Source organism: Lolium rigidum, chromosome 3 (genome assembly GCF_022539505.1).
Source record: "Lolium rigidum isolate FL_2022 chromosome 3, APGP_CSIRO_Lrig_0.1, whole genome shotgun sequence".
NCBI classification, from domain to species: domain Eukaryota; kingdom Viridiplantae; phylum Streptophyta; class Magnoliopsida; order Poales; family Poaceae; genus Lolium; species Lolium rigidum.
This window is the reverse complement of record NC_061510.1, coordinates 54702285-54718308: the sequence shown is the minus strand read 5'-3', so window position 1 is coordinate 54718308 and position 16024 is coordinate 54702285. Positions and strand designations below refer to the sequence as shown.

The 16024-nt window shown below is 40.8% G+C and overlaps 1 protein-coding gene and 1 long non-coding RNA gene across 3 annotated transcripts; both read right to left on the bottom strand.

Annotated features, from left to right (window-relative positions):
- Nucleotides 1-4551: 4551 nt before the first annotated feature.
- Nucleotides 4552-5701, bottom strand: LOC124701625. Its single transcript, XR_007002129.1, has 3 exons — nucleotides 5654-5701; nucleotides 5143-5264; nucleotides 4552-4660 (listed from the first exon to the last, which is right to left on the bottom strand). It is a non-coding gene; the product is annotated as an uncharacterized LOC124701625 (long non-coding RNA).
- A 587-nt stretch (nucleotides 5702-6288) lies between these two features.
- On the bottom strand, nucleotides 6289-9957 carry LOC124701622 (methyltransferase-like protein 2). 2 transcript variants are annotated; one of them, XR_007002127.1, is made up of 10 exons: nucleotides 9660-9957; nucleotides 9007-9220; nucleotides 8790-8920; nucleotides 8643-8676; nucleotides 8441-8516; nucleotides 7695-7872; nucleotides 7530-7616; nucleotides 7322-7421; nucleotides 6962-7169; nucleotides 6289-6394 (listed from the first exon to the last, which is right to left on the bottom strand). XR_007002127.1 is itself a non-coding variant. In XM_047233715.1 (9 exons), exons 1-9 carry the CDS (start codon nucleotides 9948-9950, stop codon nucleotides 7030-7032), a joined length of 1251 nt encoding a protein of 416 aa, XP_047089671.1. In that variant the 5' UTR covers nucleotides 9951-9957; the 3' UTR covers nucleotides 6767-7029. The 2 variants fall into 2 exon arrangements, 1 of the variants encoding a protein (XP_047089671.1); XM_047233715.1 differs by lacking the exon at nucleotides 6289-6394 and having other exon boundaries at nucleotides 6767-7169.
- Between the last annotated feature and the right edge of the window lie 6067 nt (nucleotides 9958-16024).

Here is a 16024-nt window from a genome sequence, read left to right as displayed (position 1 = left end):
TTTGTTTCATATGAGCTATTTCATTGTGGCCTGTCCATGTGTAACTTAAATGTTTTGATCACCTTGAAAGCAAAGATGGATTGATTTGCTCATTTTTATGTAAAATAGAATTATGTTTTTAAATAAAATCTCTTAAGTCCATCAAATTAATACTAATGGAGGCTGGATCTCGGTGTTCTAATTAATATTTTCTTTGTTCCAATGTATTCGGTCTATCTTTAACTGTCTATAAAGATATGATATGATAGCAATGTTTTAGTGATAAAATAGCATTATCATAAGACAGTTGGTACTATCATATTTGGTGGCATGGTAGGCATGAATTCGTTGCCGGCGCTTGTTTTGGAAGCTCGCTGATACTTACCAGCTCTGCATGGTCATTAACCATCACTGGTGGTGCAATCCGATCACCCTCATACTATCATACTGAAATCAAGCATGTTTTTTCTTCTCCCGTTGCAACGCACGGGCAAATTTCCTAGTAGAATTAAAAGATTTAAACTTGGTTCACTCAAAGCATTTCATTCTTGCAGTAACACCTTTAAAAATATGATGTAAATAAGGTGTACCGTGTGGCTGGGATCCATATAAAGGCATATCAATTCATTTTGGGCCAATAGAAAAATCAACTAGCTACTTTAGTAATAAAAAATAAAATCTGTTAATAAAATCCAGCAGCTGTGCAACCCATTTTAGCCCCACTTAAACATTCCAGGAATTTCAGCCAATTTTTTTGACAGTAGGGGATGAAAAGTTTTAAATTTCACCGAAAGTTTCAGCCCAATCAAAGTTACAGGCTTGGAACTAAAAATCGAACGGTGAAGATTATCATGCACAAATCTACAACTCCGTTTTCTCTTTTGAAAGCAAAAGGAAAATCTTTTTGTGTTTTTGAAGTTTTGAAGTTGTAAAAAAACAAAAGTGCAGCAAGAAAGTAAAAGAAACAAAAGAAATCATTTTTAGTTTTAAGGTTTTTGTTTGAAAAAAAAAAGCAAAACACGTGAAACTAGAAAACAGAAATCTTTTTGGGTTTTTGAATTTTTCGTATGAAAGAAAACCAAATACAACAACTAAAAAAGAGAAATCTTTTTAGGTTTTTCAAATGATGACTAAACAAAAACTACAATGCAATAATACTGAAATAAGAACCTTGGGCATGGAGCAGTAGATGTCCACTCCAATCGCTGGAGGTCTAGTCTACTGGTGACTTGCTCCATCGTGGCAGAGGATTTTCGCACCACAGGTGTTGCAATCGCAAAGCGGCCCGGTGGCAGTAGCGGACAGGTCGCTGCTATCCGTGAACTTTGAGCACGTGCCCGGGAGTGGCTTGCGCTGGCGACCCCGCGGTCAACCCGCCACCACTTACATGCCTACTAATACTAATTAGAGTCGTATACACTTTTAGTACCACAACTTGTATTAGATGTGCAGTTTAGTACCGCAACTTGCAAACCGAGCATTAGAGGTACCACAACTTGTATTGAGTGAGCAAATAAGAACCCAATCAATCAGAAGCGGACATGTGGCATTGTAAATTTTGCAGAAAAACCCCTAATATTTACAAGTAACCTTAGTGCTGTCTTCATGGGTCCCACCTGTTAGTGGTGGAAGAAATAATAAAGAAAATGTGGCCGAAAGGGATTCGAGCACAGAACCTAAACCTTTTCACGTTTGCTAACAACCACTGCAAGACAAAGCTTTGTTTGTTATCTACCAGGACGTGACTTGATATATCATTGACTAGCCGCGCATCGACTCCAGACAATTCTGGCACGAAGCTAGTTGGGCACGCTCTGGGGCCGGTTGGAGCCTTGGAGGCGATCGCACCGAAGCTGGGCACAATCCTACCGTACCTATCCAGCCACCACCCCTACTTCGCGGAACGTGCTCTGCGGCGAGCTGCTGCAGTCTGTAGCCGTCACGCTTATCGATGTGGCCGTTCGGAGCCGGGAAGGTTTAGAACATCCCGTCTCCCCGACGAGGCTCCCGGCGTCGCCAGTGTCCTCGTTGACGGTTTGCGCCGGCGCTGGGGCCGGACCATCAAGGAAGCCATGAAGACGGCGGGCTTCGACGAAGTTGGGACGGGTGAGGGCCTTCCACACCATGAAGTTGCTACCGTTGAGGCGAACGACAATGGTGGGGAGGACCGGCACTACCGTCGCTTCCGACGAAGACGCGATGACCGGGCCAGCCACAACGGTGGAAAGGCTGGTGGAGTTTGTCAGCGCGAGAGCTGGAGTGGTGGACATCGCGACGGCAACGGCAGACAGAGACGGCGCAGTGGCGGGGCTAGGGTTTCTAGCGATGGCGGAGGAAGAGAGCTCGAGTCGGCTCTGAGACCAAGTCAGAAACAAAGGGTTTGGGGTTTCGGTGAGGGCAAAGCCTCCTCACGCCTCTTCTATTTATATGTGATCAATACATATATATGTGTATATATACACGTACATAAACATGATAGAGATATATACCACTAGATCTATTTAACGGAATGCTCAACAAAATGTCCGGCAGCGCGCGCGACGCAACCTAGAATTGTCTCCGATGGGTTCATGCGCTAATGTCAAATGCACTACTATTAGGTGCTACAGTATATATCATTACGTCCTTCCCTGTGAGGCATAACCCTCGGTGTTACAGTGGCTAGCGAACGTGGCCTGAAGGTTTAGCTCCTTTGTTCGAATCCCCTTTCAGCCACATTGATTTTATTATTTATTCCGCTATTGACAGGTGGGACCTACATGTAAGACAGTACTAAGTTTACTTGTGTTGGGGAAATATATTAGGGGCCTTTATGCAAAATTTACAAAGCCACATGTCCACTTCTGATTGATTGGGTACTTATTTGCTCACTCAATACAAGTTGTGGTACCTCTAGAACTCAGTTTGCAAGTTGTGGTACTAAACTGCACGTCTAATACAAGTTGTGGTACCAAAAGTGTATATGACTACTAATTAATAAGCGGTGAGCTGGAGAGGGTTTACTCACGTAGAATAGATACGATTTGAGCGTATCTGCTTTATTGTGATGTGACTGCCCTATATACAGTACAGTGTAATCTGATGATTAATTAATTCCCAGATAAACGAAAGATAGAAATTAAAACATTTATCTCAACATTATGAAGGAAATGAAAATATTCATCTCCTTCCATAAGGATAGATCCCACCATAAATATGGCAGCACGTACGAGAATTATGCGTGACCACCACGAACTTGGTGCTCGATGGCAGCAACGGCGACACGGCAGATCGCGTTCATCCTCTCGCTCGTCGCCGCCTCCGCCCATGTCGCCATAGGCACTACGCCCGTCATCAACGCCACATGTGCCGCGGTCTCCCACAACTCCACCAAGCATACCGAGTACGCCTATTGTGTGGGTGCCCTCTCGGCGGACCCGGCGGCTTCGTCCGCCACCGACGCCCGCGAGCTAGCGGCCGCTGCAGTGAACCTCACCGTCGCCAACATCACAGACACCAAGCACATCATCTCCGACCTCCTCATGAATCTCGGAGGATGTCTCCAATATTACGGAGAGATGAACGATATTATGTCCCGCGTGCTTGACGACATCCGCGCTGGGCACGTCGCCGAAGCCTCCAAGAAGCTCTTGGGAATGGTGAACGATGACTTGAGCAGTTTGTGCGACCTTATCTTAGTAGAGGGATATGCAAAGAGGGACCCTATACGTCTGGAGAACCAAAACGTCTACCTCGTGTCTGCCATGGCATCCGACATCACGGAGCTGCTGCTGCGCTCACAAGCATTACCACCCGAAGTTTCAAACTGACTGTATGCATATTGTCTTCCTCCAGTTTTAATAATTATGTTTGTGATTTGTAACTTATTTTTGAGTTGGTCCAAAGAGGATATGACAAATCCTCACTGCTCATAAAGTCAGACGGATCTGTCTTTCGCATTGATTTATTTTAGAATTACAGAGACACACCCCCTGGTTTCATTAAAAACGCAACCACAACTATGACATGTTTTTTTAGCAGAGCTCATCCGTTAAATAAAAGAAGGTAGAAACACCAGAAAAAAAAATCTACAATTTTACACTTTTCAGAACTGAAGCATATGTGCTCGCTGAATGAGTTACTCAGAGGTAATCTCCAGGCACCAACGATCAATAGGCTAAAAATGACACGCTTAAAAGGCCCATTAGTGACTGGCACGCCTGTCACTAATGACTAGTCAGTGACTAGTCACTGGTATGAGTTTACTAGTGACAGGCAAAAGTGATGCATGTCACTGGTTGCGATCGCCGATAATAAAAAAAAGAGTTTCCATGAATATTCCAGATAGCACAATAATATGATATACAGATAAAATACATTTTCCACGGATATTTCATATAGCACAATAAGATATTGTACCAGTGATACGTTCACATCACCCAATGTGACATAATATTTGTACAACTAACACAATGGTATAAGAACTTGCAATCTATCATAGACAACAAAGAGTAGTTTGTTATGTAGTAAGAAGCTTGAACTCCAAAGAACGGCACCACCATGTACATGTGTTGTTCATATGCATAGCTGCAAGTTCCTTTCAATGTTTTACATTTCCACCATCTTGTTGAGGTGCAAATTCTTTCATTACATCTTCTTTGTATGGACCTAAATGGCGCAGGACACTGATGATGTGCTTAACCTGATACAAACAAAGAAATCATGTTCATATAAAAAAATCATGTTGCATTTACCAAATAAACGAAAGGCTAGCATTCACATGTCTCTGATTTAGCATAGTGGCATACTGTGAGGATTATCTTACTTCAGCTACGCTGCTATACAATCAATGTCAAGGAAAAATGGAATTTAATCATTACAGATTGCACAGCTCAATGTCTCAGCTACTAATTAATTTTTTTATAATAGATTGGTGAAAAGAATCCCATAAAGAAGTTTCCATTTATTCTTCGGATAAGTAAATAAAAAACTTCTCCAAAACATGCTTTTAGTCAGTTTATTATTGGCACCCAAGGAATTAAAAGTCATAAATTACAAAAGAACATTAGTTTAAGATTAATTGATCCAGTTATAAACCTGTGTTCCATATGCTTGTCTAGCGGCCATGGAAGGTAAAAACAAAAAAAATAGCAAATGTTAGTATGTGCTTAAAATGACAGGAACCTTTTATTTCCCATAGTAAACTTGTGGTCCTTATTCCTCTCCTCACCAATCCATGACCACGGGTTCATAGAATACAACGTGACCATGACAGAAGTACAAACATTGTTCTCAAGTGCATCAACCTAACCAAGCACATGGTAAGAGTTTGGTGTCTAGAATAGTAATGCTAACTAGAACATTGGGCACACAAATGTGAACTACGGATTCACGAAATGGAGAGCGAGAAAAAGTATTGGTAAAAATGATTCAATAAATCACGAAAGAAAATGCCACCTGATAATAAATTGCGACTTTTGAAGTAGTAGGCATACCATTTGAATTACTCAATGTAATCCTTGGGAAGGAAACAGGGAAAATGATGCAAAGCCAACATATATTTTACACGGTACTATCATTCAAGTTATGGAGCAAAGGAATTATTTTTAATTTACAGGAGATGAAAAATAAAGGTACTTAGTAGTTAAACTGCCATCATCAGAGTGACACAGGAGAGGAAAACTAAAAATCCTACCAGGTGAATGAGAACACATGCATCATTGCTGCCCTTGGGGAGATTTACCGTTGAGTCTCATTGCCAGAGAAGGAGCGGCAGTGTTAGCACATATCCATACAAAATTAATAGTAGGGAATGAATTATCAAGAAACATACACAGGTGATAGTTTCAAGCGGATGTAAGTGGCAGAATCTGATTTGTTGTTCCTGTGTTACCACGGGGTGTCAGATGGTAAAATCACGCTGGTTGCCTCAATGGATCCAATATGCAAGGAGAAATAGCGGATGAAGAACACAACGGCTCAAATCCACACAACACCACCCAGATAGCGGGAGTAGCATGTCAGCTGGAGGCAAAACGCTGGCGGATGTCCGAAGCGGATCGAGCCCTGTTCGGCAAGCTCGAGGTCGGCTCGATCCAGGCCGACGTGACGGGGTTGCCCGTGGCCTATCCTGTCACCATAAGGAACAGAACCGGGGCGGCGCAGGGGGCGGGGAGGCGGCGGCTGTATAGCGGAGGAACCCTATCGAGATGAGAAAAGAACGACTCGCGAGAGAGCTATGCGGGGGTGTTCGCGGAAGAACAGCTTTGGTCGTGGCTGAACTAAGCAGGCACATAGGCACATACGTGGTCTTGTTCAAAAAAAAAAGAAGCAGGCACACGTACCTGGCTAACTGTTTTACGTGCAATCTGCATTTGCACGTAGATTCAGATTCAGTACTTTCTAAAAACCTGGCTGGACGCTGCTAGTCACATACCTACATCTAACACAGTGGAGGACCGTGAGAGAGGAAATAAAAGAAAATGAAGGAAACTTGGCTTCATGCATCTACTCCGTATCAAAATCTTTGTTCCTTCTATCATCTCAAGCTCGTGCCGTAAAGATTTTTCGTGTGGTATTTGTTTAAGATGAGCCACGTCTGATACGCTCGTCCTCAAAATGTTAGCCAACTTAATAAAATAAAAAATATTTGTCTAGTTTTCAATGAATGTCGCTAACACATTTGACCTTTCAGCCGGTCTCCGCAAAAACTGCTAGTGACAGGCTTTTTTATGCGCTTGTCACTAGTGTTTCGTACTAGCGACAGGCTTATACGAGCTTGTCACTAGTTTGCCTGTCACTAGACGCATAGCGGCTATAAGCGTTTCTGCAGTAGTGAATCCCACGATGTATATGGACAACCATATGAGGCATTTTTTTGGCTTATGGTGTGGTTTTTTCTCACATTAACAAATAACCTGAGGAGCTAAATACAATATTGTAAAGCCAAGGCATGGGTGCATTGCTAGAAAATGTAAGAGAATGGGAAGAAGGAACTACTTACGGAAAAACATGAGACATAACAACAAAGCATTTCATCGATTCAAAATGCACATATCGTGTTGTTGTAATTTACTTCTCCGTGAAGTACATGGAATCCTGAAAATGAAGTGGCTCGTTTCCCCAAGAGGTCCATTCAGAACCCAACTCTCTTGCAAAAAGCTCAATGCACCTTGGAGGTTTAGAACCAGGAATAAATTCGGAAAGTATTTCTTTTGCAGGTTAAGGATTGACGACAAACCATATTGCACTATAAGAAGAAGCCCCATCACGTCAGTAATACGAATATGCTTCATTGCAAATAATAAAACCTATTAATTAGCTGATTAACGGGATAAACACTGGCAAACCACAGTAAGGATACTCTGAAGGGGAGGTTTCCTTGAGTGTGCACCCGGGACACTCATAATTACTTGGCTAGCTTGCAGAAACTTAAAATTTGATCCTGGTTCAGCTTCTCTATTCTGCAGGAAGAAAACCAAAAGAACAAAATATATCAAGTTCAGGTTAGATGTTGCCGATCAAATATTGCATTCAAGAGAATGGCAAATAATTTAGACAAAAGAACTCACAACATTTATGTAGCCAAGAAGAAGACACTCATAAGGCCTGTGATGGAACAAGTCCAAATCACCAATGAGTGAACCATCCGACTTCACCTATGATTTTTTAAAGTTACCAAATATATCAATTACTGTTGAAAGATAGAAGGTGGCACATGAGCATTAGCTTCAAACCTTCAGCCAATAAAACTCAGTGGGATCTTTAACTCCCCAAGATGGAAGCAATTCATCCTCAACAAATCTTCGCAATTTCTCCCGATTTGTAATCCACAAAACTAGAAGAGCTCCAGCTGGATCAGCAAGTTCTTGAACTGGAAGATACAACAAATATCTGTTGGGAAGTGTAGGATACCTAGGACATAAATCGTTGAATAAATGAATTTCCAATTCATAGAGATTCCTAGCTGAAAATATAAAGATGGGACTACTATACTTTAAAAGATGGCAAATTAATCGCAAAGATAGATTCGTCTTGGTACAAGATAATTTAGTTTTCTCTAAATCAGGGTTTATTGTAGGAGACATGACATCAACATGGTTCATGGCCTGTGTATAATAAATACCTGTAAATCATAGGAGACCACAAAAGATTTGCTTCTTACTCCTCCAAAAACAAACTTCAAGAACCAGCGAATGATTTAGGATATTACAAATGCAATATTCAGGAATAGAACGAAAAGAACCATGTGTTATAGGTCAGATATTACATAGCTATGCTAACGTTCAAGCATAGTTTCTAGAGTTTAACAAGTTAGTTAGAAAAGATAAGTGGAAAGTTAAAATGCAGTGTAATTTAATTAAAGCAACACAGCTAAACAAAAAGGACAAATACTGGAAAGTCAGCCACCAATAAGTCCGATCATAAAAATCTAAAGTTCTGCCTACTTGGCAGAGGAAGAAAAATAGAAGTGTTAACTTACGCTTCTTTCTGACGAACACATCCATTCTCCCAAGGTGGGTCAATAACTATAAGGTTGTAACCATCATTAGAATTATCTGGAGAAAAAAGACACCATTAACAAAATAAACAAATTAAGTGCATGTGCTAATACAACTAGTATAACAAGTACAGCAAGATCTATACGGCGTATCAAGAATCTTCTGATGCTACATTGAACATACCAGGAATGAGATCACGAACATGTTTGAAGTCAGTCTTCAGTATAGGTATCATCAGCATCATGCAAAACAATCAGATTAAGGGTGGAGTGTTCACTTAGATGAAAATAAATGAGAAACCTGCACTAACGAATGATAATATTAACTCACCATCAGGAAGCAACTGCCTTTTGGTAAAATATAGAGCCTACTCTGAAATTCTCCTTCCGCCTCATCATTTTCTTCAATACTGATTATCTTATCAAACAACGTACTGGACCTCCTTTGGACAAGGCAGGGACCTAAAACACGACAGAGAAGCCAAAACCATTTTAGTTGCGCGCTTAACACCAGAAGTATTCATACATTTTTGGTACGATCATGTTACCTGCCTCGCCCTGACCATGGGGCTTCTGAAAGCAAAGAGTCATCTCACAAAGAGGTGCTCGCCATGAGCTCCCAAGCTCAACAAAATTGTTCTCAGAGCTAGTTTGAACATCTTGCATGCATTCATCTCCCTTGACCATCCCTGGAAGAAACTCCAGTAGATCTTTCGCCTCAAGGAGTGATTTATGCGCGCTAATTAGCAAAGCCCTTGCTTCCTATCAAATGGAGGACCACAAGAGATCCAAGCATGACATCAAATGGCTGTAAAATAACTATGCAGCCTATTTCCCCACAAATTTGGCATAGGCATAGTGCCATACTCCTACTGTCACTGTTTTGCGAACATCCTAACAAGGCAACAAGTGTTAATGACAGAATAACAGATATTTCTCTATAAATTTCTAACAATGGCATATCCCGATTTTCTGGTTTGCTGATGACACAGCTAACCCTTGGGCACACCGGTTTTTCTCGTTAACCGTCATTACTCTGTACGAGTAAAATGTGAAGTTCTTGTCACTAATGAGGAATGAATAGACCACAACGTTTTCACTGATTCATCTCTTACCGAATTTACAATGAGATGAAAGAAACAGCAGTAAACTAAAAAAAAAAAATTGCGAGAAGCAGTAAACTAATGCAACACATCGTCACCTGATGCCGCGCTTCCGCGATCCGCTCCACGGCATTGAGTTCCCGGGGCTTCGGCTGGCGCTTCCGCTTGCGCTTCTTCCGCTCCGGAGACGGCGCCGTCCGCTCGCCCTGCGCGTCGCCTCCCTGATTCGACGGGCCGAAGCTTCGGGAGTAGTACGAAGAGGGGACGAGGCGGAAGCGCCTGTAGGATTCGTTGAGCAGGCGCACCGGGTCCAAGAAGGCAGCGCGGGAGCCTGGGAGGCGGTAGATTCCCGTGACCTCTAGCGACCGGAGCTCATCGGAGACGCTCATCGGAGAGGCGGCGCCGCCGCGGCAAAAGGGTTTGGATCGGGACCGAGAATGTCGGCCGCAGACCGCAGGGTAGGGGTTTAATCCAGAGGCGGGACCACTGGTCAGCGACACGAGTCGTCAGAGTATTTCGTGCTGGTTAGCAGCAAGTACGGGCAAGGCCTGCCCCTAAACGGGCCTAGCCTAGAACGGCACGCAGCGGCCCGTTTATAAGAGGGCCGTGCCATGCAGCGCGTGCGGCAAAACCTATAAACGGGTCCTCCTCCCTCGCGCCCGCGCGCCCCCTACTTCCCCAGCGCTCACGTTATTTCTTAAATGGGTCAGCCCAACATCGGCTGGTTCCCGGAACCCTCCAACTTGTTCCGGCTCGGGTGAGTTGTTCTTAGCAGGCTGATTTCAGCTCGTTCGGGCTGCTGGTGCTACCACTTTTGGCCGGTGGATTTATAAACCGCTGTATTTTTCTGTCAACTTCCGACGTGAGACTATTCTCCCGGGAGGCCGAACGAGAAAACGTTTCGGCTACATGCTGTCAGTTTCGTCAGTTCCAGTTCGTTTTTGGTCTCTCGTGCTGTGCTTGTTGCTGTACAACCCACCCGGGCGCCGCTTCTCTTGCATGCTTTGTGCCTGACACGCCGCACTCTGTCCGATACTAGTGGGGCTACTGTTGAACAGGGGGCACTGCTTTTGCATGCGCATGGTGCCAGGCGCTGCTTGCATGTTTGCTGGTGGTGCTCGCTGCTTGTGTCAGACGATGCATTTTCTATCTATGATTGAGAAGTGCAATCCTGCATGGTACCAGCTAGTGGTGGTGCAGAGAGCATACGCCACATGGTCTGCGCACACTTGTATTGGAAAGCCGGAAAATACCTGCACAAACATGCATGTACGTGCATATAGGCATGGGAATGAAACCTAAATAACTCTATCTTTTAGGCAAAGCATCTACCCTTTGCAAAAAAAAATTGAAGAATCAAAAACATGATTTAGTCGAACTTTGAATTAAATAATTATACAGTCCGAAAAAATATTCATACACTATGAACAAAGAAAAAAATTACTGGTACTAACTTTCTCTACTATATAAAAAGGAGGAACTTCCTCCGTTTTCTGCCATCATCTTTCGTCAACCATCACCAAAATAACGGAAATCAGCAAAACAACAAGTAACGCAAATCAGCAATAATCACGCAATAATTTACATGCCAAAATCACGCAATAATTCACATGCCAAAATAATCGAAGTCAATCAGCAAATCGCACAATAATTCACATGCCAAAATAATCGAAGTCAACCAGCAAATCGCACAATAATTCACATGCCAAACTCACTCTCACAAACAATTAACTTTCATGCCAAACCAATCGACCCATCGCTGTAATGCTTCCTAATCATCTCCATAAGTCACGCTGTCAATCCATAAGTGACATGCCAAACTCATATATATTACACCTCCAAGATACGATGTTATGCTTTAGAGGTTATTAGTTCATTGCTAGGTGAGTCGAAATACACTCGAAAACTGTGTGTGTCATCTTCAAGCTTAGGGAGAAGACCCTGCCAACAAACGCCAATAAAATGCAGGAAACAAAATTAGAACATTCATTTGATTGAAAAATACAAAATAATACTGTCGGTTAGATCAAATGTCCTTCAGAGAATGAAAACCAGTACGTGCAGAGCACATGATCGACTGAAACCCTTGTGTGTAACATTGACTGAAGGAAATTTCCCATAGGTGTGGAGAATCACTAATACGAGGTGATGTGGTGTTGTGACTAATCACCAATACGTGTGGTTACAACTGAAAATAGTGTGAGTGGCTGCAGGGGTACTTAAAGAAATTGTGGTTAGAACTTAAAATGTTTTCAACACATCCTAAATTCATAGCATAATTAGAGGCGGTAAGTGAAATGCTGCGAGCTAACTTAAAGATGGCAAATAATTAGAGGCAGTAAGTGAAATGCTGCAGAGCTAACTTAAAGATGGCAAATAACCGAGAGGAATATTTGGATATGTCCACATTATGAACATAGGTGAAACAGCATAATCAGCATCAGCAATTAATCCCTTTACACCATTGAGACTGTACCTAGAGCACCCAAACTCTTAAATATCATATATTTCAGCTCGGGCAGAGAAATCTCTAATTAACAATAGCATTTCACTCTTTGATTCAGTCTGTTGCATGGAAGGACCAGAAATAATTATACGAGGGAAATCTGTAGATGGCGAAATTCAGACAGGGACACAACATTTGGGCTCAACATGTACAAATCAACAGTCATTCTCGTGGAAGCTATTTTTGGCAAGCAACGATTTGATTGATAGTGCGATTAATGTTAAAAGATAGGGGTTTACCGTACACTTGAATGTTAAAAGTAGGATCTGCTTCTATTACAATTTAACCCACCATGCAAAAACAGAACCTAGGGCACAAAATATGAAATGTTCAACAACTATCAAACTGTATATACTTTAGTATTTAGCGAAAATGGAATGTCGCTTCCAATGGTACAAAAATTTAAGCTGTAATTTGCTACAGCTATTCCGGAAAAGGCTCCTTTGCAACCTTTGGCTTCAAGAAATATTGCGGGATAACACGATTACAAAATAAATATGGATCTCATTTAAAATATTATTATACTTCAGATAGTTAATAAGAGAGCAATTGACCATGAAATTTCCAATCATTTCAAACGCAGTGGCCAAAATATACTGAAGTCGGAGTGACACGTTCATGCTTCTAATGAAGATTTCCCTAATATCACACAGATATTTCACCAAGCTGCTAAAATATCTTATCAAGCTCATTGTAAAGTATTTCAGCAAGTTTTACTTGATAGTAGTGGAAGCCGAAACAAAATACATGATCATTCGTGAAATGGCTTCCATACTTGATACAGAAGTTAGAACACAGCGGATCATTTTGATATAGGTCAATAAGCTGTTCAGAAGAATCATAAGCTCACTTTTCAGAAGAATCAACTGCCACTTTCAACTTGGTACAAAACACATTTTTTGCACTGTTCCACTATTCCCATTGACATGAAAAAGGGAGTATTACGAAAAAGCTAGGGAATCTAATAATTTGCATAACCTGCTTGAATCTGTTTTTGGATAACCACTGACTAATTACCACAGTCTAGCTTATGGGAAAAAAGGCAATCTAGCTCCTCAAAATTCTTGATACTTATCCCACCCGCAAATCTTTAGTACGACAAAAGAACCTGACCCAAAGTAATGTTCATGCAAAATTGCATCAGTTAGTCAAGCCAGAAATACCGTGTTTAATTATCCAGACAAAAAATAGCAGTTTGCAATAATACACAGTCCCCAATGGCTTGGAAGCCTAACTAAATGGACCCTACGATTTTTTTATATAAGAGAAGTATAGGTGTAAGTGGGTATGGACAACTGAAAGTAGTGAAAAGGCAGTTCTTATTCCTCTCTCAAAACTATCAAGAAAACAAAATAGGAACATACTTGAAGCCCAATCAGTTTATGCTTAGGTGAATTACCCTCCTTTGAGGGTCCATATCCACTTCCAGATTTTTCTTTTTGAAGGTAAACACTATACGAATTGCCTACTGCAGCACTTTGATACTACATGCTATTTATGTAATAACTTCCATATGAAAAGGGCAGCCAACATATTTTAATGTTACTGTATATACAGTGAAATCGGAGGGAAAATATTTCCAGCATCTCCAGGCAAACGGATATTGAAAGAACAAATGATATTTTGTCTCAATTTTGAGTTCGTTGCACAAGCCACATCTATTATCTTCCAAAAAGTAACTATGTGCTACAACATGGCTCTTGTAAGGTTTTCCCGTATGCATGGTTGGGTCCAGGAAAGTAAGTATATCCTGAGGGCGCATGATACCATGTATAAACAGTTAGTCGAGCGGAAATTCAATTCGGCTCCCGGATGCGTATGCTCCCTCTACCAAAAACTCATATTTCGAAATACCGAAAAATTTGGACAAAAAATTCTACGTGTACATCTCCATAATATATGTGCGTTCGTCAAGTTTCACGAAAAACTAATATTTTGTGTGGTCTATATAAAAAAGAGAAAGTTTATCTTGTGAAAAGCATTATTTTTAGCACTGAATTTTGTCTTTTTTGCACACGTCACATGATAAGTTGATTTTTTATGAAACGACTTTGTGAGCATGTAGCACATGAAGATGTATGTGCGAACTTTTAGTTTCAATTTTTTTGAAATTTAAAATGTATATAAGATGCATTTCAAAATATAGGGAGCATATGCACCCATGTTCCAAAACACCGCTCTTAGTCGAGTACTTATTTAATTTTTATAACGTACAAGAATTCTACAACTGCTCGCGTCCTACTGAGATCAACCATGTATAACGTTCTTCAAAGCAATGTAGTTGTATTATGACAATGATATCATGTTATTCCGTTCCGTATTATCATGCTATAGCACATTATAATATTCCTGATTTGATTTGAATTTGAATTTTCATATTGAGCTCAAATTATATATGTGCATTGAAAAATGAAATTTGAAAATCCGTGGCAACGCACGGGCATTTCTACTAGTGTAGAGTAAGAGGAACAAAACTTCCTAAATAATTAAACAAATAATTATACAGTGGGAAACAAATATTTGTACAGTAGGGAACAATAACCTGGATAGTGGGGAACAACATCCTACATGGAAGGGAACAAGAGTTCGGATGTAAGAAAACAACATCCTAGACAGAGGGGAACAACCGCGTAGACGATGGGGAACAACAGCCCAGACAGAGGGGAACAACCGCGTAGACGGTGGGGAACAACAGCCTAGACAGAGGGGAACAACCGCTTAGACGGTGGGAAACAACAGCTTAGATAGAGGGGAACAACCACGTAGATGGTGGGGAACAACAACCTAGACAGAGAGGAACAACCGCGTAAACGGTCGGGAACAAGAGCCACATAACGGAGGGGAACAACAACCTTCACGAACGGGAACAAGAATCTGGACGAAGGGGAACAACATTCTACACTATGGGGAACAAGGTAAAGAAAAGAAAGAAAAATACACATAAAGAGAAGAAGAATATAAATAGAAAAATAAAAGAAGAAAGAGAAGAAGAAGAAAAAAAATCGTAAAAGCAAGGGAAAAAAGAGCGTACTAAGCTGCATGTACTGAAATGGAGAAATATAAAAAATCTGAAAAGAAAAATGAAAAACACAAGACGAAACAGCAGCGTATGTATATAGAATGTTACTTCTACAAATACAATAACTAGTATTGGTCTACAGGTTCCGTTCTAGTTTAACCATTCGATTCTTGAATCCAGCGTCTATTTTTGGCTTTTCTCGCGCCAGCAGCGAAAGAAAGGATTAACGAGCTACATGGGCCGAGCCCACAATCGAAAACCCTTCAGCGAAATGGTGCTTCGTAGCGCACGCGCGCTACCGAGCAATTTCTATATAAACCAATCAGGTCGGTGGCTACCGGCCACCGCACACCCCCTGGTCGGGTATGGGCCAGGCCCATTTTTGTCTGTTTAGCCCCATTCGTTTTTTTTTCTTTTTCTGTTTGTTTTTCTTTTTTCTGTTTTCGGTTTTGTTTATATTTTTTCAGATTCGAAAATTTCAATTTTTAAAAATTATTCAAATCGAAAAATGTTTAAATTCAAAAATGTTCAAATTTGAAAACCGTTCAAATCTGAAAATCGTTCAAATTTGAAAATCGTTCAAATTCGAAAACCATTCAAATTTGAAAACCGTTCAAATATGTAATTTGTTCAAATTTGAAAATTGTTCTAATATGAAAATCGTTCAGATTCGAAAATTGTTAAAATATAAAATTTGTTCAAGTTCAGAAATGTTCAAATTCGGAAATTGTTCATAGAGAAAAATACATTTTTGTTCAAATTTAAAAATGTTCAAGTCTGAAAAATGTTCAGATTTTTTAAAAGTGATTTCTTTTTAATTTTGATTTTTTTAATTTTGACAAATATTCAGATTTTTCTAAAAAAATATTTTAAACAAGAAAAGAAACAACAGAAAACAAAAAAAACGAAAAAGAAAAAACGGCTTACCTGATGTTGGG

Bases quoted from the DNA above. Each gene is read 5' to 3' on its own strand.
- LOC124701622 (XM_047233715.1), bottom strand. From the start codon at position 9,950: ATGAGCGTCTCCGATGAGCTCCGGTCGCTAGAGGTCACGGGAATCTAC. The intron at 9,221-9,659 runs GTGACGATGTGT...TCCATTTGATAG, and splicing joins TCGCGGAAGCGCGGCATCAG to GAAGCAAGGGCTTTGCTAAT. The intron at 7,170-7,321 runs GTATCCTTACTG...AACCTGCAAAAG, and splicing joins AAGGAAACCTCCCCTTCAGA to AAATACTTTCCGAATTTATT.